General features: G+C 52.2%; 1 protein-coding gene across 5 annotated transcripts in view; it reads right to left on the bottom strand.

Annotated features, from left to right (window-relative positions):
* LOC120526401 (synaptotagmin-14-like) overlaps positions 1 to 27,283 on the bottom strand; it is an 86,927-nt gene that overhangs the window by 43,804 nt on the left and 15,840 nt on the right. For 2 of the 5 annotated variants that reach the window (XM_039749556.1, XM_039749553.1), the window contains exons 1-2: positions 23,076 to 23,302; positions 8,330 to 8,482 (exon numbers count right to left, since the gene is read on the bottom strand). In XM_039749556.1, coding sequence (XP_039605490.1) covers positions 8,330 to 8,482; positions 23,076 to 23,190 — 268 coding nt within the window. In that variant the 5' untranslated portion in view covers positions 23,191 to 23,302. Of the gene's footprint in view, positions 1 to 8,329; positions 8,483 to 18,713; positions 18,841 to 23,075; positions 23,303 to 27,283 lie in introns of those variants that run through there. The other 3 variants (XM_039749555.1, XM_039749557.1, XM_039749554.1) reach the window with 2 other exon arrangements.

The raw sequence follows: 27,283 nt of genomic DNA on the forward strand, positions 1-27,283 counted from the left end.
ACACAGACACACGGATACTTATTCTTTTATTAAGGTGGATAATATAATATAATAAAAACATGATCTAATATATAGATAATTGAATATAATACTAAAGGGCTGAGGTTGTGGGTTCAAATCCCACTGCTGACACCACTGTGTGACCCTGAGCGAGTCACATCACCTGCCGCTGCCCCGATTGGGAAGCACACAACTAAAGAAGTGAATCCCAAATGGATAAAGACGGGAGCCACGTCAGTTTATCAAATATTATAAACAGCTGAAGGCCAGGAGAGCCACTCGATGGCTGGCGACTTCTGTGCTTTGCCAGCCTCCCATCTTCCTAACTTTACAGTTTTATGTTGGAGTTCATCGTTTCATGGCAGGCCTGAGCCACAGCCACACATGTGCCCAGTTTACGGCGGGCATTTAACGGAATGCGGCAGACAACGTTGAAATGGGCAGGGGGTCCCATTGCAGCCAAAGCCCCAGCTGGCTGATGTGTGAGAAAGGCACTATATAACACTTTGGAGTAGAGGAATCGGAGGATTAGGGTGGTCATGGAAAGCAAAGCATCGCCAACCCACCTTCCTGACCACCTTGGGAAGTGGCTGCATGAATGAGCTGAGACCACCAAAGACCCGGAGGAGAGCAGGCCAGGGCCTCCAGTGCTCAGCCCAAACGAGGCTCACCCAGTCCGGCTTACACCCAACTACAACAGCCTGCTTCATTCTGCCCGACTAGGCCCAAAAGTGGAATGAAATTCCAACAAATAATAAATATGATGTGCCTCATAAAAGGGAGAAAAAGGCTGCAAGGCTCCAATCGGTGACCGTAAGGCACTTCGGAGTCTTTCTAAAATGAACGAATATTAATTTAAACCTGAAAAGGAATACCAAAGTAAAGGAGACTCAAACAGCAGTGCAGAAAACCGACATAAAGTATAAAATCCCAACAAGAGAAACACAAAACTGACAGAGTGCACGACATTGGGGGCGGGATCAGGAGCAGTGATGTCACGGTGGCTCCACCCATAAAGCACCCCTGAAGAAAGGGCACATGGCTACTGAAGTGACATCACAGTATGACAATAATGACAACAATTCAACATAAAACGTACAGAATGACGGCCGACACGTCCCGGGACACGAGAGGGCAGCCGCCCTGGTGGGAAGTTCAGCCCTGTAAGGGGGGCACACCAGGAAGATCGTCAAGGAGCGCATCCAGGGACAACATAAGAGGGAGTCGGGAGGAAGAGGAGTGGAGGTGGCAGTAAAAGAGAGGAAGAAAGGGAAAGGGCTGAGCACTGCGGGGTCTGTGGGGGTCTGTGGGGGTCTGTGCACTGCGTGTATTGTGTGTGCAAAGAAGAAAATCAACGCGTGTGTTTCTGGACTTGAGTGTCCTGCGTCTGTCTGGAAACTTCCACAACGTCGATTACGACTGCCATCTAAGACGAGGAAGAAACGGTGAAGGACAAGATGGAGAAGCAGGAGGGTTAGAGAGCAGCCGGCGCGGCTTCACGAAGACATGGCAGACGGTCCGAGGGGGGCCACATGGTGGGCCGAGTCCATGAATTTCACAAATCTGAACAGGCAGACCAACCGCCGAGTCACTCCCAGCTGGCACCTCCTGTCGGGAGAGAAGTCAGATGGGCCTCGACGCACAAATGGATCTCAAGACAACTCCTCGTGTGTTTCAAACAAACGTCTTTCACTGATAACAAGAATTTCAACATAAAGCCCAGCTAGTTAAACAACTCATGGAGGGCACAAAAATCTGCTGCCACCGGGGGGCACCCAGCACTGGCCAGGTAGTGTGGTGGGCAGAGGCTTAGAAGCAAATTTCATGGAGACTTTGAGTGGCTGCAGCCGGTGCTCCAGTCGTCAGGTGAGAAAAGCTGAACAGATGCCACGCCATATGATGGGCATTAACTGTGCCACCCGGCTAAGATGGTTTGAAATCTACGTAATCAGAGTAGACCTCAGCATATGCAGTGTACCATCTGTTGGAAAGGCTTTTGTTATGCAGGTAGTAAAAATGTGTGTTGCATTAGCCTTTCTAACAGATGGTGCATCACAACAAAAAAAATCGTGAAGTGTATCGATGAAACATGCCCACTTTACAATAAAGGTGCCCACCTGCTCCTTCAGAGTGATGTCCCCAAATGAATGTTTCACCAGGACCCTTAATCTACTGAGATGGCTAACAGGCCACATGAGCAGCCATGAAGAGGTGATGACAGATTTGGGACCCCCAATGCTTACAGACGCACAGGCTCAGCTCAGGTGGGCTTCACCTGGCCGGACCCTGCAAGGTCTCTTAGTAGACATCAGAGATTTCTGTTTTGTGCACATTTTAGTGTCCTCTTCAAAGCCCACAGACCCAGCATCATAGGCAGAGAACTCCGAATGAAGGGGGTCTTTATCAAGCAGCCCAATCCCCCCATATTGGCGCTCAGTTCCTTCACATTTCAGTGTGTTGTTTGTCAGAGAGCTGCCCCCACTGTGCTTACTGTTCGCTTGCCTCCCCGGGTTCAACAGGGAGGCTGTAGAGGGGGGGCCTGTGCTGTAATCCGCGTCCCTGGGGGGCCGCACACCGCGATCCGGAAATCGCCTGCTGCCAGCAGCCACTTTATTAATTGCCTCGATCGATGGCGGCAGCGCGTTATTTCTCAGTCTGGCTATTGATCCGCCCCGCGATGACATTCTGTGGTGGGCCTTGCTGTGCTTGAAAGAAAGAAAGAAAGAAAGAAAGAAAGAAAGAAAGAAAGAACCCCTCGCCACTCAAAAAGCCATGACATCGTCGAGCAGAGGATTGTCCCCTGAGCCGTCCCCATGAGTGACAGTCACCCCGTTTGTGGCTGTCGACCCTGAAGGTGAAGTGTGTGGGGGTGCGGCGGAGGACTTCAAAATCTTTTATGCCATTCAGACCCCCGAGTTCAGTCCCGGGGGACTCACTGGGGCTGCGGGTTTTTGTTTTAAACTCAATTAGTCCTACTTGACCTGACAAAGCGCCATACTGGCTTTGTCACATCTGTCTGTCTGTCTGTCCCCCCGCTTATCATAGGCAGGCCGTGTGGCACAGCAGTGAAGGCTGTGGAGCTCAAACCCTGCGGCTGTGGGTTCAAATCCCACTCCTGACACCACAGTCTGACCCTGAGTAAGTCACGTGACCAGTCGGTGCTCCAATTGGAAAACCAAACAGAAATGTCACCACGTGTATCATAGTTTGTGAGTCATCCTCCAGACACGTGAGGGTCCTAATTGCTGGCCTAAGGTCCATTTTCAGTCTCTTCAAGTTTAGAAATTAAAAAAAAAATGAAAACAAAAGAAACCCAACATTCCACTGTAAAAGCATCGGCACAGAGACCCCCAGACAGTCAGGGTGGCAGGCAGGGAGAGGCGCCAGTTTAACACAATGCTGTATGAGCTGCAGGAGTTCTGTACTTATCAAGTGTCTCAGTGGCTCTAGGGGGGTGCGGACCACCACAGGTGATACCCATATGACTGTCTATGAAAGGTGTGGGCTGAAGGGAGACCAAGGGGGTTAGCAACACACCCCCTTAATAATACTAATATTGCACTTTAAGGGCGGCACGGTGGCGTGGTGGGTAGCGCTGCTGGTTCACTTTCCAGGTCCTCCCTGTGTGGAGTTTGCTTGTTCTCCCCGTGTCTGCTTGGGTTTCCTCCGACAGTCCAAAGGCATGCAGGTGAGGGGCATTGGTGATCCTTAATTGTCCCTAATGTGTGCTTGGTGTGTGTGTGTGTGTGTGCTTGCCCTGTGGTGGGCTGGTGCCCTGCCTGGGGTTGCGCCCTGTGTTGGCTGGGATTGGCTCCAGCGGACCCCCGTGACCCTTTAGTGAGGATGTAGCGGGTTGGACAATGGATGGATGGATGATGCATTTTATTTATATAGCGCCTTTCCCATATTGATGAAACAATCAAGTGGGCACGTGCCATGAATAGAGAGAATTACCGCACTGCATTAAACGGCAACCCTGGTGACATCAAGGACTGTAACCCATGCAGGGCGATCCCCTGATGTGCATCTCAGAGTCCCCTTCAGTAAGTCACATCTCGTGTTGTGCGTATCCCCCCAGTGTGACCCTGCGTAGGACTAAGTGGGCTGACAGGAGGACATGGTGGGCTGTGGTGTCACATATAACTGATCGTCATCTCTGGAGTGGTGTCACCCACCATGGGTCCCATATTGGAGTCAGGACGATTCCAAGGGTCCGTGACTGACAGGGACCCTCAAAAATACAAAATCCAATGTGTTTATTTGCAGGTCATTGAGAGTCCACTGAAAAGAGAACATTTACTTACGAGTCAGAAACTAAAGGGTCCTGTCAGACGTAACAATCCACACACGCGGTCCGACTTCCGATCAGATTGGGTGGGACGCATCTGAGCTAGCATTGGTTTTTCCTGATAAATGTGATTTATTGATTTATTGATTATATTGAATGAACTCCCTCGGCACTTTTAGGAAGACCTCTTAATGAAAGCCCCTCAATCTGTGACCGAGTCCCGCTGCTCCTTTAGTACAACGGTTAGGGCTGGGGGTCCGAGGGTCCGTTTATCAGTAACTTGCCAGGACACATGAAATGCAGCTAATCACGCACTTCAGTACTTGACGCTGTACGTCGGTCACATGATATCCCAATTAGGGTTCTTCATTCTCACGGATGCCGCGATGCTTTTGCCGGTGCTGTTGCTATGGAGATGCTAGAAATGGACCGCCAGGGTGGGCCCTGCTTTATGAGGACGGTCAGTGACCTCTCGCCAGCGACTCCTGACGACGTCTTTGACGACCGCACTTTGACTGCACTTCACCTCCAGAGCACAAAATAAGAAGAAAAGTTTCCAAAGGTTTGTCTACGTGAGGCGACCTAAAAGGTAACGAGAGAAATTCACAATCCAGTAAGCTAAGGAAGTAAAAGAATTTTTAAAGAGAGCACCGGAAAGCACAGGGAGCCAAAAAGAGCTGACGAGCACAGCCAGAAGAAGTGACCGATGGCTCGGCGGTGGTCTTACGTAGAAAACGGGGTCACACCATACAGAGCTAACATGAGATACACGTGACTAGTGAACCTGACAATACTAGCAAAAGAATTCCAGGGCTGTGAAAAAGTAAGTGCCCCCTTCCTGCTAGCCTCTGCTTTTTCTGTTACTCACAATGAATGGCTTCAGACCAGAGGTGATTAGTGGCATTTGTTGTCTGTGGCCTTCTTCATCACCACGCAGATGGTTTAGGCACACTTTTTGTTTCCCCAGAAACCCATGATGCTTTATGATATATCATTGAACTGTAGCAGCCATGTTGGATGGGGATGTCACTTCCTGCTTGATTTGAAGTGCACATGCGTATTGTAAGAATACTCCACCTCCTGCTTTATGGTTCTACCCAATCTGCTGCCTGCTTGCGTGAATAATTTACGGCGTATACACGTGTGCATGATGTCACAACCCGATCGATACCCCAGCTCGCGGTATTTCGGCTGAGTGGTGCGTCAGCAGACCGTGATGACAATTCTATGGTGATACTCGGTTCTTCTGCACGGATTCACTGGCCAGTACATTGTGTCTTCACTGCTGGATTGGGCCCGCTGTGCTTCTCACCATGTAGCGCAGAACAGGTAGTGACAGTGACAGCCCCCCGAGTTGTGATGGGACCTCGGGACGCAGGCTGCGATCACAGTGGTTAGCTTTGCTGCCTCACAGCTCAGGTTTCATTCTTTGGCCACAATAATCGGCCCCTGGGGACACCTCAAAGACCACCACGCCATCATAGCTCCCTCATAGTGAGGCCGGTTTCTCTGCTCAAATTGACTTTATTGCATTGTGCCGATTTTAGTAAAATTCCAGCACATTTCCAGGTTTTCATCTTTACTACTTGAGATCTTCAGAAAGAAAAGTCATATTAATGGAAGGGAATCAGAAGAAACACCAAACACAAGTTCTAAATCGCTACCTCGTCAAGTTGCACCACAAATGTGTCCAACACCAGCAAAAAGGAAGTGCATCCCTCAAAACAGCTGACCAAAGTGAACTGAGCACAGCCAGGCTTGTTAATCTAAAAACGCTGCCCCTCACCGTGACAGTGACATCACCACCACGGGAACATGAGGCCTCCATCAAGGAAATGCAAGAAGAGATCAGAAGTAAAGTGGCAGACATTGTCACACACGTGCCAGGGGGTGCCCACTTATGGGAAATTCGCCTGACCCACTGATGTCACTTCCTCTGCTTGCCCTTAAAGCCGCCATCTTTAGTTCTGTTGTGGACTCTGCTTTCAACAGTTTTTGAACTTCTTGGTGGCTCCTTGTCTATTCATCTATGGTGACATTTACTAACCAGGACAGGAAGACACGTCTGAGGTGGCACCCTGAGAGGCTTCATCTCTAAACGTTTGACATTCGGAGCCCAAAGGGCACAGCAACGACTCCCGTGGGAGGTCATTGAAAGGACTCAAGGCCTTAGCTAAGGTCAGTCAGGGTTCAGGACTCCATGATGAAATGAGGGGCCAGCCGTCCAAGAAGGACATCAGCACAAAGAAACAGCGAGAGACCCTCAGGCTTTTGGAATAAAGACAGACGAGTCATACATGGAATTCTGAGGATGGCGTCGGGCAGGGAGGACCTCATGGCGGTGTGGGCTGATGGTGGGGAGATGCTTTGGAAGTCTTGTCCTTATTGAAGGAACCAGGGATTGTGCACCTCACCTGAACATTCCCGTCCCCTCGTCTGTCCAAACCTGAAGTTGGAGCGTCTTTGGGTCGGGTGGCACAATAAAACACAAACGTCTACGACTGAATGGCTCAGAAGTTCTGGAATGTGCCGACTTGACCTCAATAGAGAGGACCATAAACGAGCAGGAGATGCCCACCAACCCACCAATGGGGTTGAATTAAAGCAAAGAAGAGCAGGCTAACATGGTGAGGTGGCAGACTGGCATTACACTCTGAGGGCACTTGGGTGATGGGGTGTTGAATAAGTTTGACTTTCTTAATTTGTGTGTCCACTTTGTTCCATTTCTCTGCCATTGTGCAGAATATCATAGGTGGAGGTCGTCAGAGGGGGCAAATACTTTTTCACAACACAGTATACAATAGAAACAGAAATGAAACCAAAAAATATTTAAGAGCACAAAAGAGTGAATGAAAAGAGCGAGAGCGAAGTTGGGCGCGGGGTCCTGGTTAGCCGCACAGACCCCCTCATTCCAGCCGCTCCAGCTGGTCCCCCCACCCCTGGCATGAGTTCTGCCCCCCCTGCCCAGCTGCCATTTGCAGTCAGTCGAGTTGCCCCATGAAGTTTTGCTCTCACTTGTCCAGCATCAGTTGAGGAGGATGCCATGTCCCCAACGGCATTCTCCATTACCAGGCCCACGGGATCCCTTGGAACTTCAAAGGCGGTGCTCCTCTGTGCTCATTAACTGCCACTCTCCAGCCTGGCACAAACACAGAAGGAAATGACAGCCCAGAAACTTCTAAGCAAAGGGACATGTGTGCACCCACCTGCCCGTCAGACGAGAGTTTGGGGCACTGGGCTGCACAATAAACATCCACAAGTGTCCACCTCACCTTAACCTCCAGTAGCCCAGCCAGTGCCCACCTGGCCCAGTGCCCTCCCGACTCTCAGCTTCTTGGGCAGATTCTGAGGTCATGTTCTGGTGGCACCATTGATCAATGGTTCCCCCAAATTGTCCTGACATGCCTGTGCTGCCACGGGTGAGTTATCACCCAGGTGGCACTGAGCAGGTGGGCCAAGTTCGTTCCTGCTGTGCTCTAGGGCACCACTTAAACCCGATGATGCTGCCAGGCCACACTCCATTCTTTAGGTTTCTCTTCCTTCTCTTGTGTGACATGTCAGCTTTCACCTCACACAGGCCAAGGCCACCACCCTGGGGTGTCCACCCACCCTGACGAAGAGTAAAAATCAGCCAGGATGGTGACGATGATGACGATGATGATGATGATACAAGTGTAAATGAGCACTGCCTGGCATAAGCCCCCTGTAGGCCTGGCATTGCAAATGGAGCTGCACTAGCTGGCATTCAAAGGTGCATTGGGAGTAAAGCGCTGCCATTGAGACTTGGGTGTTAATAATTGAGAGGGGTCAATGAAGAGTGCAGGATCGACATGTTGGCAGAGCGTCACTCGCTGGCATTTGACCCTTAACAGGAGTGAAAGTGTTGGGCAGGTTTGAATGTACCAGACCAGCGTGGCATCGGTCAAACTGAGCTCCGCTCAAATGAAGTCAGCACTTTCTTAATAACAGTAATAGTAATACATTTCATTTATATAGCGCCTTTCCTACTTAAAGTGAGGGTCTCCTTCGGGGGGTTCTTACCTGGCACATCCTTGCTCTTTCGGTAGTCGTCGAGGCGGGACAGCTCGCCGATGTTTCCAAAACACAGCTTGTTGTTGAGGTATAGAAGGAGGACCACCATCAGGACCACGAAGACCCCAACTGCAGACAGGAATCCGAGCGCCTCTGGAGACACTGGGGAGACAATGGAGAACAATTGACGGTGGCCCTGGAAAGCAAACGTGACATCCTGAGTCACAACTAACACAAGCTCGGCCAGGGGTGGTCAGTGAAGACCCCCACATACGATTTACTGTTTGATTCGCTATGCTGTCTGCTTGTACAAGATGGCAGGTGATTTGGGGTCCCCCTCTGTTTTTAGGGTCACAAAATCTCAGTAATTGAGGCACAAGGAGTGTCGTTTCATGTTAAGTCGAGGTCGCTGATCACTAGTGGGATATTTCTGATTCTTTACCGGTGGTCCTCGCCCTCTAAGAGTCCCTGCCAGAAGGTGACAAATGACACATTTCAAACCTAACTAAGCATGTGGGCTATCGGGTTTGAAGGTCACAGTGACTCCCAATATGACGGGGTTTATGATCTGAGAGCTCCATACTAGAGACCGACGGACCACCCTGAGGACCCCCATCAGAGGGAGATGAGTGACAAACTGGTTTGAGGCTTGAATCAGCACGGAAGCCACGTCCACATCAACATCTGGCACCACCCTCTGTGCCCGCTCTGCTATTGTATGGGGTGGGGCTTCTGATGGGTCGCTGCCCTTGAGGGGCGCCTTGAGGAAGAAGGAGACAGCGCCCCCTCTCATCCCGGGGTGGTATTACTTATTTCAGGTGAGCCTGGGAGGTGGCCCTCTGGCATGCATGCTGGGACAGTTTATGCCAATTCAATTCTTTCTCTCTCTTTTGAAATAAATATTTCAATTATAAAGAGCTTCTCTCACATCTCGGGTTACGTCTCTGGGGAGATCTGAGGCCTTCTGAACCTAAAAAAGCCGGTTTGCCTGATTGGGAGCCACTTAGGCTGAAGCCTGCAGGTGACACTTGGGGACAGGATGTCGTGGGTGAGACCCTGGCCATCGTGGTGGTCCTCCTCGTTTGTGTTACTCAGTTCTAGAAAGCGGTAAATGAAGAACGACAAGTGTTTGAATTGTTCAAAGTTATTCTTTGTAAATCAGTCGATAACTGGCAGTGCCACCCTTATTATTGTAATCAAGTGAGTGATTGGCAGAACATGACGGCGTCCATTGAGTGTCATTGTGGGCCACAGGTAAGGGGAGGCTTTCTGCAGTTTTGCCTTTTTGATTCTCATATTCATAATATAATAGAATAGAATATGCTGCAGTGGGCTGGCGCCCTGCCCGTGGTTTGTGTCCTGCCCTGTGCCCTGTGTTGGCTGGGATTGGCTCTGTAGTTAGGATATAGCAGGTTGGATAATATAATATAACATAGTCGAATAGAATAGAATATTTTGTCTCGGTGGGCCAGGGGCTTCTACACTACAGGCTTTGGTTCCTTTTGGCCCGTGTAGGCCACAAGCCTGTTTGTTGAGTTACTTTGACTTGCGAAGCCCACCCTGCGTCTTTCAGGCCAGACCACAAAACCCAAAACGACTTGGATCTGAAAACAGGGCCTCAAAAAAAAAAGCAAAGCAAACGCGCCCGTCCAGGAAAGGCAAAGGGGATCAGATGGGTGGGATTGAGGGGCACAAGTGTGTCCAACGGGGGTCCCGTGTGTTCTTTCAGAATTGCAGTCGTGCACATCCCATTCCTGGTAACCACAGCAGACACAAAAAGACAAGAAACGAGCTGCAAAGGTAAAGAGACAACTGAGCTGACGTGCAGCAGAATAGAAAAGAATAGAAAAGAACATAAAGGGAGAGCTCAGAGCTGAAGACAAAGCCATTGGAACATTACAATTAGCAATGCCCGCCTTTCAGGGGCATCTCTCTTGGCACATGTGTGCCAACAGGGCGTCTGAGCCCGTGAAGCTCTTTTTGTGCCCGCGCACATCTCAGGGTCGATCCTCCGAGTTTCACTCATCTGCAGGCTTCATTGACATCGATTTCGCTTCCTTCAAGCACTTTCTGCCCACCCCTCCTATGTCTGCCCACCCCTCACTTGTCTGCCCCCCTGCCCTTGTGAGACCTGCGTCTGCCCGGCTGCCTGAAGGAAGCGGCGGCTCTCTGTGGGTGAAGACGTTTCCATGTGTAAAGGATTTTAAAGGGAAGCCGATTCACACACCGCCATACTTATGTGCCAGCTGCGGTCACAGCAGGCTTGTCGGGCACCGGGGCGCGTTTGTGAGCTGAAGGGTCCTGCTCGGTGTGCGGGTGGGCAAGTTGAGGAGTACAGGACAGAACTTCAGACGAGAGACGCAGTGAAAAGGCCCAAGAGGTGACCGTGACTCGAGGTAATGAACGGCAGCAGACTCTGCACAAAAATTAGAGAACCATGAAAACACAATGGGGTGGCACGGTGGCGCAGTGGGTAGCGCTGCTGCCTCGCAGTTAGGAGACCCTTAAGGGTTCGCTTCCCAGGTCCTCCCTGCGTGGAGTTGGCATGTCCGCCCCGTGTCTGCGTGGGTTTCCTCCCACAGTCCAAAGACATGCAGGTGAGGTGGATTGGCGATTCTAAAATTGGTTGGCACCCTGCCTGGGATTGGTTCCTGCCTTGTGCCCAGTGTTGGCTGGGATTGGCTCCACCAGACCCCTGTGACCCTGTGTTTGGATTCAGCGGGTTGGAAAATGGATGGATGGATGAAAACACAATGGGGGCACACATTATTAGGAAAGACGGGCAAACCAAAGGGTGGGACAGTCGCCTAGATTTGGTGCAAGTCGTCACAGCTTAGTGAGAGGAGAGACCCCCGAATGCAGACGTGCTAGTCATGGGGGGCCTGAGTTACCCAGATATTAACTGGGCTAAGCTGACACATAGCGGGCACAAGAGCAGGAGACGAAATCAGTGAGTGTTGATAGCACAGAGACGGCCTGTCGAGACTTCATGTTCGGTAAAAATCAGGATTGGACTGGGGGGGCACAGCATGACACGACTGGGGGGTCTCAGCAGGGCGCATATTCACAAATGAAATGAAGGGAAACTCCGAGGAGGATAAATAAGAAAGACAAAGACAACACTGAAGACAAACGAGTGTGGCACCAACCGTTAAAAAAGGAGCGTAGGAAAGAGAAACGGCAACGGGAGGAAAGTACGGAGGGAAAAGTGAAAGACGACCAAAGAGATGGCGCAGGACATGAGGAGCGCCCAGCGTGAAGTGACCTCCCGAAGTGACAGGGACAGCCAAGGAGCAAGCGAGCGGTTTGGGAATCTCAGAGAGAGAAGAGCTGCGCTGACTAAACAGGCTGAGACCCACAGAGCGCCAAGCGAGCGCCCGCTGAAACCCACCGGGGGTATTTACTGGCCAGTCGTCCTGGTCCAAGTCACTGAAGGCCAGTAAGGTCAACGTGCGTCGTAAATTAAAGTGACATGAACATGGGGGCCGTCGACATGCGCTCAGACGCCGGAGACAAGTGGACAATCCGACTGATCTGCACATTTAGAAGACCTCTGATCAAGACCCCCATGAGCGGCAGCAGATCAAAGTGAAACAAGTGGGAATTCAGGGCGTGCTCTCTCAGTGGGCACACAAGCAGTTTAAAGCTGTCCAGCAGGGGTCAGCGCTGGCTTCATACAGGGTCTGGACTGGAGCACCGATGACAAGTGACACCAAAGTAGCAGGGGTGGCAGAGGGTCAGCAGAGTCAGAAGAGAGAGACCCCGAGAGCAGAGAATGTGAGGAAGAGGAGGAAATGTCAGACACACCGGGGGGTCTGAAGCTGGAGAGTGGGCCTCGTGACGAAGAGAACGCCACGTTGCGTATATAGCGCCCTGCGGGGAGGTCACGTTTGGTCTCCACGAGTGTGAAATCGCAGACATGGCGTAACCGTCAGGTGCATTTGAGGGGCTAAGCTAACTGACATGAACGCTGGAGGACTTCACGTTCTTCGGTCACTTTGTCAGAGCCGGCTGTCACATTTTAGTGCCACTCAGAGATAAGAGAGGGTCACACATGCACAGCTCAGTGGACGTATGTAACAACCCACCCGGACAAGAGGGGGCGCCACCGCTCACATCGTCATCTCCTTCTTTCCCCCACCCTGTCAGGGCATGTGACGCCGGGCACCCCAGAAGGAGGCGTCATTGCTGGCCAGAGCTGCCCACCAGATGGAGCTCCGCTAGCAGCCATGTCAAGCCCACCGCTGCTCTTTGTTTTGCTGTAGTCCCGCGTACGAGACACACTCTGAGGACCGCCATTCGGTTTTGTCATCTCAAACAATGAAGGGGACGCCCCAAAATTTCCTTGCTGTCTGAAGAGCCGTCATTCCTGCAATCGGGGCACCGGAGATAATGGCAGGTGACATTAACAGTGGCCACAACGTCCCACCGTCATAAACGGAGCACAAGCAGGCCGATGGGGTCTCAGCACAACATCAGTTTCCGGCTCAAGTGATGTGGAGATGGCAGTGAGTGGCAATCCAACCCAGCAGAACTCCTCAGGTGCCATCGGATCGCAGCCTGGCAGCCAACAGACCCCCTTTGGCTCCATGTGGCTTTACTGTGGTGCTGGCAGAAGTGGTGGGGGGTCTCCGACTACCTGGAGATTTGACATTATAAAAAAGAAAAAGGGGGGACCCCCAGCAAGGACAGAATCCCCCCGTGTGACACCAGTCAGGTAGCCACTGGACACAATAAAGCGAAATTTGCCCAAGAACTGAAGCAGGCGTGCCAACTGGCCGATGCCAGTGTGAAGTCACAATAAACGTCATGCCACTCGAGTATAAACTGGGCCACCTCTGGGCTGCAGGTCGATTCTCTCCGTTAAAATGGAGGGTGTCAGGCGCTATATACAGTATCGTCACTTACTGTCACCTCTTGTGTGCCATTTCCAGATAGGTGCACACACGAGGGACAATTTAGGACGGCCAGTGCACCCGACCTGCATGTCTTTGGACTGTGAGAGGGAGGACCCGTGAAGAGAACCCAGACGGGTCTCCTTACTGTGCCACTTGGTGTGTGAGTGTGTGTGTGCCCTGTGGTGGGCTGGCACCCTGCCCGCGGTTTGTTCCTACTTTGTGCTCTGCGCTGTCTGGGATTGGCTCCAGCAGACCCCCGTTACCCTGTAGTTAGGATACAGCAGGTCAATAATGGATGGATGGATGACATCATGTGTGTGTTTCTGTGCCAGCGGGTGTCTGAGTGATGTCATTAAGTGACACGGAAGTGGTAAACGTCCAATAAACGCAGTTGAAGTCACACGGACTGTTAGGACCGACGAGCTGACAAACTGCCTGCTGATTTTCAGTGAGAGATCTGAACGTTTTAGAATTTCTGCCATTTCAGATATCATAGCAGGAATCGGCAAAAACGGGAGTGGGGCACAGGAGAAGGAGCAGAGTCCAGACAGAGCGAGGGTCCAAACCAAAAACCAAAATTCAGTAGCCGGTCGTCAGAAGGTCAGAGGATTGGGAGTCGCCAGGTTTGGGCCAATCTCAGGTATAAAATGGCTGACAAGGTGACCTTTGAACCCCTCACCGCTCATCCTGCTCTTGTGTCCCTAGAGGCCACGCCCCTAATAACCAGGACCTGCACCATGACAACCAAAACCACAAAAACCAAACAAAATGGCCTCCATCAAGATGTTCCAACCAACAGAAGAACTAAAGCCCTGAAACGACACCTGATGGGCTCAGAAAAGCCTGGAAAAGAAATGCAAGGAAATTCAATCGATAACCGGAACGTCCCGGAAGAATTAGTGTGCCAAATGTCAACCAAGTTGGTCTGTGGGGTGCCATACGGACAAACAGAGAGACAGACAGACAGACAGACAGACAGATGAACAGACAGGCAGGCAGACATGGCCGTCACACTTGGTGCTCCTCTCTTCATACGCAGACACATCTAAAAAAAAAGACCAAGCAGCACCAGAGGAGGTCCAGAGCAGAAGAACTGAGCCACCTGAGCCCCCCGGAGAGCGGCCCACCAGCAAAGATGGAGGGAGCTGAGCCTGACGTGGGTGGAAACTTCAAATTGACGAAATGCGCACAAATGTCAGGAAGCGGCCGCAGACGAGGGGACCAAGTGACCGAGCAGCGTGGTGGACAGCAGGACTTGACCTGAGCTAATTTTGGAGACTGAGATTCGTTGGAGTGAATGTCCCCTTCTCGTCAACATGGTGCCAACGTTGTAAGCTGACTTTATGAGAGACGGGGCTGAGCCTAGGGGTGCCACTGACCCTCTGACCCCTCTGGTCTAGCAGGGTCACCTTATTAATGTGAAGGCCTCGGTGTTGGAGACCACTTGTCATTATTGAGGTCTAAAGGTCTCAGCTATCGTCTCACTTTAAAGAGCTCGGGTTCTGAAAGCCCCGGAGTTTAAGAATTGACCAGAGGGGGACAGTTTTAGGACTTAACTGCATCGTCTCTTTCTTGTTTGTTTGCCAACAGAGAAAGCCGGTTTGGGGGTCCGGACTGGAGGTCTGACTTGTGGCTGAATAGGAGAGTCACCCTGGTCCATGACGTGTGACAGGAAACCAAAGGACTGGCATTGATTTGGTCTCTCTGTTTGTCCTTCTCTGCCCTCTGCCATCCTGAGGGGGCATCACTTCCTCACTGGCCAAGCTGCTGGCCATTCCATGCCGGACCACCATGAAATGAAGAGTGGAGACATCTTAAGACACGCCATGATTTTATTATTTCACCAACACCCTGGCGTGGCACTCTGATGTCTTGGGGTCGACCTTTGCAGTTGACCCTCAGCATTGACGGTTTCCCGTTTTATTAAATTTCGTTGCTCATTTTATTTTGTGTTCCGCTCTGTTATCAGTTATTAAGAATTCTACTTCGGTGTTTGGTGGTCACAGGACCCCCCCATAGGATTAATGTTGTTTTCTAGGAGTGTAAACCCCTCGTGAACGCTGAGGGCGGACTGCACATGTAATGCAGAGTAGAGGGTCCCATTTAGTGACACAGCTGACACTGGCAAGATGGCACATCGAGGGCAAGGAAGTGCCTGCTGATAAAGGACATCGACATTTACGGGTAAAAAAAAAAAAAACTAAAAACCCCAAACATCTCAAAAATGCTTTGATGGATTTGACCAAAAATGAAAACTGAAAATCAGCCAAGGCGGGTTCATTGATCTGTCGATATTCGTCCACAATGCCAACGCGCCACGCCACGCCACACGGACAGATAGAGTAGCAGTCGGCCTGTTTGCAGTGCCCCAGTGTATGCAAATGAAGACGAGAACAGGGGGCGGGGCCTCAGACAGGTGGCCATGTGACGCGCTGACAGGTGGAAGGCAGGAGGAAGATGGACTCCCACCCGGTGCTCAATGTTCACGTCACTATGTGGACACGCTGAGGGGTGCAGTGAGACGGCGGGCGCCATACCAGGATCTCTCATGTGGCACAAATGGTGACAATTAGGCGGACGTTGTAATGAATGAATGACACGCAAAGTCCCACACCACCAGAGGTGGGTCCGAAGTTTTCAGAAGTTATTTGTGAAATTTGGGGTCTCAGGCCTGGGCCTCACGCTGCGGCCATTTTGATGATTCGGTCAAACTCAAGGCAGTCCAGTCGCAGTCCGGCGAACCGAATGACCTCCTGACTATGCTAATGAAGGAGGAGAGTAGACATACGGACAACAGGTGACCAACTCGATGACAAAACATTCACCGCCACCATCTGATCGACCTGCCAGTCCAGGCAGACATTTGGGCTTCATTACAGTTCTACTGAAGAAGATCTCGTGGGGTCCTGAATGTCCACAATGCCTGGACAGCGAGTGGTCATCTGTGGCAGAGTCGGGTTTGGTTTACAGCACAAGCTAGTCATGTGATTCAAGGGACGTCGTTGGGTCCTATCTGTACAAGGACAGAAGAGCCAGGTGGCACGTATGGCGAGTATCCTCCATAATGCGTGAAGGGACATGTCACCACCCCTGTGCCCCTCTCTGCTATCTGAGGGTCAGGGGTCACAAAATATGGGCTGTTCTGGTCTGCATAATAAAGCGGACAGCAGGGGTCCCTGATGCAACCAAAGAGCCTGCAGTGGTCACAGGGTGTCAGACCCCCAGGGGACGCCACTTCCCATTCGGTGACACAGCAGACCCTTCCTGCAGTTTGCACAAACACAAACCAGGAGGCTCGGGAAAAGTTCAGGAGGGGACAAAAATATTTTAAGGGCAGGAGAAGCCGTTGACACAAGCTGAAGGTCAAATGGCCGAGCCACACAGAAGGACATTTCTCTTCATCTTCCTCCAGAAGCAAGCGTCGTGAGAGCACCGCGCCACACCACGCCGTGCCACCTTCTAAATGTGCCTACAGCGATGACATCACGCATGACAATCCCAGTGTCAGTCACCTGATCAAGAACGGCCATTCAAGCCTCACACAAAATGGCCCCAGCGGTGCAAATGACCTCACAAAATGGCCTCCACAACTCCTGGGACGTTAAGGAAACGACCCAATGACGTTGGCGAGTCTGTGGTTGACACTAAAAGATGAGTTGTGACCAACAAAAGCAGGAGCTTCTTTATGAAGGGGCTGCGTGTGACACTCCTACGGGGTCTTCACTACGCTGGAGCAGCCCAGGTGTGCCCACATCTGACACTCTTTGCTTTGTAAAGTTAACAGCAGTGCCCGCTCCAGACTGTGCCATGCAGCATTTGTGCCCAGAGCAGGCCCACCAGAGGATAGGCACCTTAAAGGAGTGGCAGTGCTGCTGCTAAATCTGTCCTCTGAGCTGGACTTGTGGGGTCTTTGAAAACAGCAAGGTGGCAGGCCACAGGCGCAGAGTGGCCTGGGCAATGGGCCCCAGAACATGGCGCCCAATGTGGTCTCCGCCATTGACTCGCAGCGTGGCACCACACAGGTGTGCCATGTGGAGTTGATCACCCTGGTAAGGCATGAGTCGAGTCCTCAGCATCGACCACCAGAGCTCACTCTGCCCACTAGGTGGGCGCTATATAACATCTGAGTAATCAGCAATGGGCATAACCTGACCTGCCAGTGGCCACATGGTACAGATATGGAGAGAAGCACTTTGAAAGGCGCTATATGGCACTGACCAATCACAGGCTCAGGTCTCATCACCTCGAGTCAAATAGAAAAGGCGCTATACAGTACTGAGAGTCACAAGCTCAGCTGTCACCACTGATGGCTGGTGGGCTCAAGTCACAAGGCTCACAATGTCACTGCACTGTCATTGTAAAACACCTCTTCTTCACTTTGGAAAGGCGCTATATGGTACTGAGAGTCCCCGCTCCTGTCTTTGGTGACACTGACTGAGTCACTACACTCTCCTGACTTCACACAATAGAAGTCTGGCAGCCACTGCATTCCGGAGGTCAGGGTGGTCTTCACTCTGGAAAGGCGCTATATAATGTTGAAAGTCACAAATTTGCTTTTCCCCAAAAGCTCCCTTAGTGAGTCTCCTCACATCCTGAAGCTCCTGCTGCAGACCTGAGAGTAAATGAACTCTAAACGTCAAATAAAATGACTTGTGGGCTTCACTTTGGAAATTATACTGAAAACCACAGGTTCTGTTGTACTGAGTGGGCCACTTCACCCCTCAGAGTGCCCACCGCACTGTAAGTGTGTGTGTGTGGGGGGGGTCTTCACTCTGGAAAGGCGCTATACACTGTTCAGACGCACACGTTCAGCCCTCATCACGGACATTACACACGGTTACAGCCACAGCTGGGATTTGGAAGTCACTTTGGATGAACAAACATGGATGTAAAGGATCAGGGACCCTGAATGGTCAGCTTTGACAGTAGAAAACACAAGGACCAGGCAAAGACCCCCCAGCTATCTGACAGCCATCAGAGGCTACAACAGTGGAAGCAGACCTGGGACAAAGGGACATGTGACACAGGGACACAGTCCTAGAGGTGTCACTTCCTCAATGCCAGTTATAAAATGACAGGCCTGGCTGGGCCATGTGACAATGACAGAGGGCCAGACCTTAACATGTCTGGAGTGACCTCCACGCTTGGCGCAAGTGTGGTCTCCCGACCAGAGACATCCCATGAGACGTGGGACTCACAAACCATGCAGGTGGACATGAGGGTCACCTAACAACGGTTCAGAGTGAAAAACACAAGGACCAGGAGAGCCACTGATGGGCACGCCATGACGCCGCCACCACAGCTAACAACTTTATAGCGCCTTACACCTGCGGCCCCAGCAGCAGCAGATTACAGTTCAAGGTTCCATCGATCAATGAAGTGCCCACAAATCCACCTTCATGGCCACTGGAGCTCCCCGTCCATCATCGACCCCACTGCCTCCTGCCGCCCCACTTTTATAGCGCCTTGCTTATCCCTCAGTCTCGCCCGCTTACCTGCGCGCTTTTCGGAAGCCCCCCGCTTGTCTTCAGGCTCTCGAAATGGAGTCCGACACACACGGGACGCCCACCGAAGCCCCCCAGCTCTGCACCCGTCCTGCCTCTTCATAAAGAGAGCCTTTGAAACCCGAGGCGCTCACCGGGGCGTCACACGGCGGCTCGCCATGACACCATATGGCTGAGCGCCTATATGTCAGCACCGCTTCAATTATTCAGCGCCCGCGCGACACCCGATCTGCTCGAGCACAAGCGGAGCCTCGCGGGTCACGGTGGGCTGCGCCGATCCTCAGCCCGGGGGGCTCCTCCATTGCTCGTCGGCCGCGCGCCGCCCCTGCGGGCTGATTTGCGTGCTTATAAAATTTCAGCGCTCTGCCTAAAACGGTCCGACCACGGAGTGAACAAACCCCCAATGTTACAGAAGGCGAGCTCTCGGGGTCCGCCCTGCGTGTAAAGCGCCACATCGACTCGACTGGCAGCGCCGCCCACGTCACGTCGGTCATGTCACTCGCGCCACCTGGCAGGACCACGAGACACGCGAGGAGGGACGGACAGAAGAATAAACGGGAGGGGTGAATGAACAGACTGAAGAAATGGAGGGGAGAAGGACAGCAGAGCCTTCAGCCCCTGAGCCCCTCACCTGCCAGTCCCAGATACACAGCAGCAATGGCGGCGAGTCGCTGGTCTCCCTGCGCATCTTACGCCATGTAGCGCCTGATCGACGGACGGTGGGCGGACTTTGAATTTAAGATACTCTAATGGAGGGCTGCACGTGACAGTCACCGGGGGTTAAGACCCCTGATCCTTACAAACATCTTTGGGATGGACTGTCAGCTTAAAGGATGGACGGATGATCATCACTTGGAGGGGCTGACTGATGAAGAGCCGGAAAAGAACAGAATGATGGACAAGTGTGAAAGAAAGAAAGAAAGAAAGAAAGAAAGAAAGAAAGAAAGAAAGAGAACAGTCAGCTGGAGGAGGCCTGGAGAGATAGACAGAGCAGTAAGTCAGCCAGCCAGGCAGGAATAGGCATAGAAATGCAGGGATAAATGGCCAATGGACACCTGGATGGGTGGGCAGATGAACAGACCTAATAAACGGATGGTCAGTTGGCTTGAATGGATGGACAGCATAAATGGATGAGTGTCAGCTGGAGGGATGGGCAGATGAGTGGACAGACAACTATTCAGGTAATAAAGCAAAAATGGATGGCTGGACGGACAGACACATACTAGAAGAATAAATGGATGGACAGACAGGTCAAGTGAATGGACAGAAGAATAAATACACAACTAAACAGAACGATAATGGATGGATGGACACATAAACAGACAGACAAATAAACGGATGGATAATCAGGTCGAGGAGTGGATGGATGACCGGACAGAATAAATGGAAGGAGAGTCAGCTGGACGGATGGACTTGTTTCTCCTGTCCAGGCCCACCTAGTGGTTCACCTTGGCCATTGTGATGTCCTCCTCACGCCGTTTCTCTTCACTTTCATTTCTGCATTCCATGCACAGCTAGCGGTGACCACTCCATTGAACTGACTGTCCCTCTGCCATCCCTCGCCAGTCCAACCCCACCGCAGAGCCTGGTGTGGCCCCCCATCCTGACCCCTTCTTGTCTTTTCCCACTCCTCCTGGACTTCATGGTCAGTACACAGATGGTCACCCATGTGGTCCTCAATCAACACACCAAAATGAGCCGGGCAGCCGTGTGATGTCACTCAGTCGTCACAGCAGCATATGGCGTCTAACTGAGAGGTGAGCTGCATTCTGTGAAGTGGTAAGGGCACCTCATGGGTGGCAAAGGGCATGGGGCTGTGCCAATAGGCACCTCCCTGAGATCAAAGGGTGTCTAAAGGACAGCGGGCAGTGTGGACACCGTTGAGACATAAAGGGCTGCTCTGGGACTGGTGACCTCCAAGCCAATAGGTGGCAGCACAGAGCCGGGACTCCATTCAGAGGGGAGGGCAGTGCCAGTCCTGTGGGCCATTAGGTGGCAGCACACAAGCCTCTCATAGTGTCCAATCAGAGCAGGGGGTCCGCGTCCTAAATGAGGACGGTGCCAGGAGCTCCAGGAAGTTCATTCTCTTATGTTATGTTAGGATTTCTTTGTTACACGTCACATAATTTTAATGCCATGCGTTTATTGTTGTCAGGTAACATCCTGGTGTTTACTGACCATTTTAAAGTCACCTGCCATTGTTTTCTTGTCCTTTTCTATTCTAATTAATTGGATTTGAAGTGGCCTTGGAGAGCCAGGGGACTCAAGGAGCTCCCATTGCAGGGACACCTGGGTCCATAAGAGGGCACTTGGTGGGTTGCGTTGCCCCCAGAAGAAATGAAGAGTCTAGAGACAGGGCAGGAGTTAAGGGCGAGGAAGAGGAAGAAGAGGCCAAGAGGTGACAGGTGACATGCCACATCTGACACCTGGTTGTGACCAGACCTGCAAGTGTAGCATTGCTTTGTCACTTTGTGTTCTCCCTCCTTCAGGGGTCTCTCACCACAATAGATGACCAAGAGCAGCACTGGGAGGGACGTGGAGCTGGTCACCTTTAGGGCAGCTGGGTGACTGTGACTTGGGGACCCTAAGAGCCGTGTTGTTGTTGTTGATAAGTCAGGCAAAGACCCCCAGCTATCTGACAGCCATCAGAGGCTACAACAGTGGAAGCAGACCTGGGACACAGGGACATGGTGACACAGGGACACAGTCCTAGAGGTGTCACTTCCTCAATGCCAGTTAAATGACAGGCCTGGCTGGGCCACGTGACAATGACAGAGGGGCAGACCTTAACATCTCTGGAGTGACCTCCACGCGCCAAGTGTGGTCTCCCGACCAGTGACGTCCCATGAGGCGTGGGACTCACAAACCAAGCGGGTGGACGTGAGGGTCACCTAACAACTGTTCAGAGTGGCAGAAGACCACCAGCTCAGTCCACGGCCCCACTGAGTGACTTTGTTACTCACACAGGGAATGACGGAGGAGCAAAGGGGGGCGCGGGTGGGAAACAGGCCAGCAGCGCCGAGTCCTGCCAGGGTCCGGTCAGGACCTCCAAGCGCTTTGGTCTGTAAAGTCACTTCAGAGGTCCCGAGGGGAGACGTCTGGACTGGCAGCACCAAACGGGTTGTTGGCTCTTTGCGTACAATGCCATGTTTAGCAAAGGCTGAAGGAGAGTCCTGGAGTGGAGGGGGTCCTGATGATTTGGGGGTCACAGCCAACCGTGCACCGCAGGACAATGGGAGGCCATCGGCTCACTCGGACGCCACTCCACTGTGATATTAAACATGCCAGCAAATCTACAGGAGGGCTTGGGTGGGCCGCATCTGAAGACCACTGAGACTGTGCAGAAACAGCAGAAGCAGCTGAAGAGTTATGGCTGAGTCGGGGAGTGGACGGCCACCTGGCACGGCAGCTTTTCTGAAATTGTCATTTGGCTGACACCTCCATCCAAGGTGACTTACATCATCTGAGATTCTTTTGTCTGTTTGACTTGCTGAGGGTGACACACTGGTGTCAGCAGTGGGATTTGAGCCCAGAGCCGCCGCAGCGCTCACAGTCCAACGCCTTAACCACTAAGCCTCACTGTCATTCAGGTCTGATCTGTGACCGCTGCTGGGTGTCCTGATAGCCACAGAAGACAAAGAAGGTGGGCTTCATTCAACGGGGGAGAGGCACACGATAACATTAGTGGATGTGAAAGGGGGCTTCGTGCAAGAAAACGGAGGGAGATTGAATAACACGTCACATGACAAGACATCAACGGAGCCATAAGCCATATAACACTGAGCGCCGTGAAAGGCGCTATATAAGGTGGAGCTCACCGCTCGCGCGAGCACCGACAGACTCTCGCGGGGACGCACCGCTAAGTCAGCCTACGTTATTAACGCGACCACCAGCCCCATGGCGCTGACTTTTCGTTAGTCGCCGCGAGCCATCAGGGCGGTCGCCGTGGGTCACGTGCACGAGCCCCTGACACAAAGCCGAGGCTCAGTCGCCAAGAGGCGTCCACACAGCGCCGGTTCTCACGCGAGCTCGTCCACGGTTAAACTCAGACAGCCGTCCCCGCCGCCCACGTCCGGCACTGACCCCCGGGGGTCGTACTCTTCTTCCCTGTGGCCAAATCGCCCGCTCCACCGAGACGATCCGATCGTTGGCGGACGGCTGAAGCGCAGGACACCCGCGCTCTTTGTGCTTTTCAGCGGCCATCCGCCCCTCGAAACAGAACGTCCGTGGAGGGCGAAAGCGAACTGCCCGTCGGCGACAGCGACACGCACCGCCACGCAGAGCCCACGCGCGCCATTCCCTCCCCTCCCCTTCCCTCCCCTCCAGGCATGCAAACAGAAGACAGGAGCTTACTGATCAGGACCGAGAGGGACGAGCGGAGGTTGAGCGCCAGCAGGTCTCGCTGGAAACACATCCTGGTCCTCATCGGCGCCTCGACTGCGGGCTCGGGGGGCAGCAGCAGCTCCATCACATCCCCTCTCGCCGGCGCGCCCGACGAGCCCCTCGCTAGGCGCGCCGGGCCTCTGTGATTGGCGCTCAGATGTACACAGGCGCCATGATGCAATCCGCATCGAGACGCGAAAAGCGCGTTCACTCCGCCGGCACGAAACCCACGGAGTGCGGGGCGGAGTGGAGAAGACGGACGAGCGGCGGGGAACCGCGGAGCTGTCCGTGGTGCTGAACGCGGCCTCATCGTGAACTGGGACCAGACTGTGGGGGGGGGGGTTGGTACGTGTAGTGTGACTGGACAGACCCCAAGCCAGAGGGGATCGTCACGTTACAAAGATGCCAAGCCACAAGTGCGCAGCGCGGAGCACCCACGGGTGGCTCACATACTGTAGGAGGCTCACATTTTTGCTTTAATGGCCTGAGACCCCCATTTGAGGCGACGACCGCTCTCTCCTACCAACAGAGCCCAGGCAGCTGAAGGTGGTCCGTCCAAAGCAGCACGTCAGTCAGTCAAGAAAGCATCTGAAGCACACAACCAACGACTCGATTGGCACAAAAGGACATTTGCAAGATGGCACAGTGGAAATTCACGTCTCAGATCCTCCTTGCGTGGGGTTTTCATGTTCTCCCCTCGGGTTTCCTTGACATGCAGGTTAGGTGTATTCGGTACATGTGTGTGTTCACCCTGTAATGGAGTGGCGCCATGCCCAGGTGTTGGCCCGGCTTTGTGCCCTATGTGCCCTGGGGTAGGCTACTCGCACCCTGTTCAGGATAAGCGGGTTTAGTGAATGGACCAAAGAAACGTTTAGAGCTCTGCTTTGTAACCAGACGTTCTCCTCCAGTGAAATGTGTGCCAGTGACACGTGAAGAGGGGCATTTCACTTTGTTGGCGCGGGTTCTCCTGCTTTAACTCTGCACCCATCTGCCCGTCATTCACCATTTAAATCAAATGAAATCCGCAGCTGCATTTCCTGTCACACATGGAGTGGAGCCACCAGGCGTGTGTCATGTTGTTCTGGTAATGCAATGCCAGCTTTGCCAACTATAATGATAGTCTTGGTGATCCCAATCCTAAGAACTTCAATGCTCCGTGGCACATGAAGTGTGTGAGCCGCCATCAGAAGGAACTGAGGAACAGCAAAGGGCAGTGCCAGGCAGGAGGGGGGTGCTGATCAATGTGGTACCTTTTGGGGTATCTTTGTCACATTTTCAAAAAACATGCTGCGCTCCCCCACAATGTGCCACAGAGTCAAAGTGATTTGACTGGCATGCTGTCAACAAGACAACAAGTCAGCATGGACGTGTAAGGCAAGGCGCTATATAAGCAAAAGTATTATTATTAGGGGGCAGCGAGTCCCAAAATAATTTAAATGAATCTCCCAAAAAGTCTTCTGAGTGACCCTGGTGTTTGCCAACAGGCATTTTAGTTTGTGTGTCCAGAAAGGGCCCTCCTTGCTGATGCCTACTGGAACTGGCACCACTCTCACACCAAGGACCATAGGCGAGGGTGGCATGGCACTGGGTGCTCGGGCAGGCTGGACCTCACAGTGCTCTCCTCTGGTGACTTTCGTGATTATAAATCATTAAAATACTTCAAGCCTTTCACTAATCTACATAATTAGGGGTCAGCCAATGGGTGCTTAGCTTTCACTGAGAATATGTAAATCAAGTATTCAAAACAGGGCAGGAGGTGGCACATCACCGACCAATCAGCATCAGCCGTGTCCAGCTGTCCTTTCATTGTCTTACCTGGTCAGTGTCACGTGGGTGCCAGAGCTCAACACCCCCATGCCCAGATAAGGTGGCACCCCAACACACCCACAGCATGTGTACCAACAAGTGTGTACCAGCTCTGCCAAGAATCAGATGAAACTGTATGCCATCCCCTCTGCCCACCCCGCTGCCTGGCCTCTGCCCTTTCAGGTTGGTCTCCATCTTGTTGCATGTCCATTATCGTCACTGTGACTGGCACTTGGGTGCCACAAAATCTAAAAAGCCGAAGCAGCATGACGGACAAACGGCCTCCCTCTGCTGGAAAAATGGATGGCGGCCATCAGTGTTCTCTGTGTGCCAACGGGTGAGGGTGTAAGGAGCTATACAAAATGACAGACTGGAAGTGCACTCAGTGTCAGCCATGTAAAGGACGGACCCAGACAGGCAAATGACAGAGCTGGCAGTGCCCACTGCAAAGTCGACAGTAGGAAAAGACCCCCTTGGACCAAAAGGTGCATCACTGCTTTACAAACAATGAAAATATGGTGGGCAGTAAAAGACTTCATGCCCTTCTCCATCTCTCTGCCCTCCTTTTGATGTCCCCAAACTCCTTTACTTCAGCTAATTCCCATTCTACTGCTGTGGCCAGTCGGACCCCCATTGCTGCCACTCGGGCATCGCTCTGACTCTGAGTTGATGTGACAGTTTGGTCTTCTGAACGACAAACATCTGTAAAATCTGGGCACTGTGCCAGGGCATTGGTACTTTCATTTCTGTGATTGGCATTGCAGGCTCGGGTTCAAACAGGAGAGCCGTGTGTGCTGCCATAGATGGAGCTGGCAGGAGACAGAAGATGAAACGGCGTCGATCAGCCAGCGGGCCCCTTCAATGATGCCAAACAAGATGACCCAAACTCAGAGGCCAAAGACAAAGCTGGAGTTCTTGTGCCAGGAAACGTGAACCTCAGATAATCAGTGAAGGTGTAAATCCGCAACCTCGGACACAAAGACTCCAAGACCTCCACAGCCGCAATGCCGAACCCCAGCCACACATCTGGGTGGTCTACGCTACAGCATAGCGCCTTACGTCGGGGAGGGTTGGGTGCCCCCTGGTGGTATCCCTGTATTCAGGCTGCCAAGTGTGTTCAGCGGTGAGCGGCTGTGAGGTGGACGTCGTCCCTTTGGGATTCAGCTGTGAGTGACTTCAGCTGACATTAACTGTGAAAAGCCACCAATCAAAGTGAAGGACTGAGGAGACACACCTGCCTGAGCCTCACCCTGTCATTCAGCTCGTTAAACTGGCAGGCATCGTGCCACCCTGAGCCACACAGCAGCTCTGCTCAGCTTTGAACAGTCATTGGCACTCACAGCCACGATAAAGAGCAGACCTGGCCAGGGACAGAGCAGGGCACAACATGGCTACCCAGGGACCTCGGTTACCAGGGCGCCTGCTGTTGTGAGCCTGTGGCGGCCCACCGGGACCGAAAGTTACAAACAACGTGCTGTCACTGGCACACCTGGCAAGGCTGTGACAACTCCAGCTCAGGGGAAGATGACAAGAAACTGGCACTCTTAGAATCAAATCAGTTGCTAAAGAGCCAAAATTATGAGGGGTGACACGAGAGACGCTGAATCTGGGGACATGGAGGTGTAAAATGACAAAAAAAACAAAGCGAGTGACACCAGGAGACAGGAAATGAAAACTAAAGATGGGAAAGGACAAGAAACCAGGACTGGAAAGGGACACATAAAATCTAGGGACATCTGATCAGCGGTCACACAAGTCATAAATCGGTCACCAGCGGGGCCCTTATGTGACCCCAAACAGGTCATTAGAGTCACCTCTGCCCATTTAAATGATAAATTCAGGGGCCTCGGGGGGCACAGTTTGTTCTGACAGCACCAGGCATGAGGAGGAGTAACTCAGGGAAGGGACAGACGCCCAGAAGTCCAATCAGCATCTGTCCACCTGGCATATAGCGCCTTTCACTCTATCTATCTATCTATCTATCTATCTATCTATAAGACATCAATCAATTACAACGAGTGCAGAATGGAGCTGCTAGAATCCTAACTAGGAAAAGAAAATCCGAACACATTTCTCCAGTCCTGATGTCACTACACTGGTCACCTGTGTCATTCAGGATTGACTTTAAAATTCTGCTTCTGGTTTATAAAGCCTTAAATAATCTGCGCCATCTCATATATCGGAGTGTCTGACATCTTATATTCCAAATCGTAACCTCAGATCATTAAATGAGGGTCTCCTTAGAACTCCAAGAACAAAACTTAATAGAAGTGGTGAGGCGGGCAGGCAGGCGGGCAGGCAGGCAGGCGGGCGGGGGCGGGCTTTGGGCAAATCTGGAGTAGCCTGCCAGTAGGAATTCACCAGGCTGATAC

This window comes from Polypterus senegalus, chromosome 3 (genome assembly GCF_016835505.1).
Source record: "Polypterus senegalus isolate Bchr_013 chromosome 3, ASM1683550v1, whole genome shotgun sequence".
NCBI classification, from domain to species: domain Eukaryota; kingdom Metazoa; phylum Chordata; class Cladistia; order Polypteriformes; family Polypteridae; genus Polypterus; species Polypterus senegalus.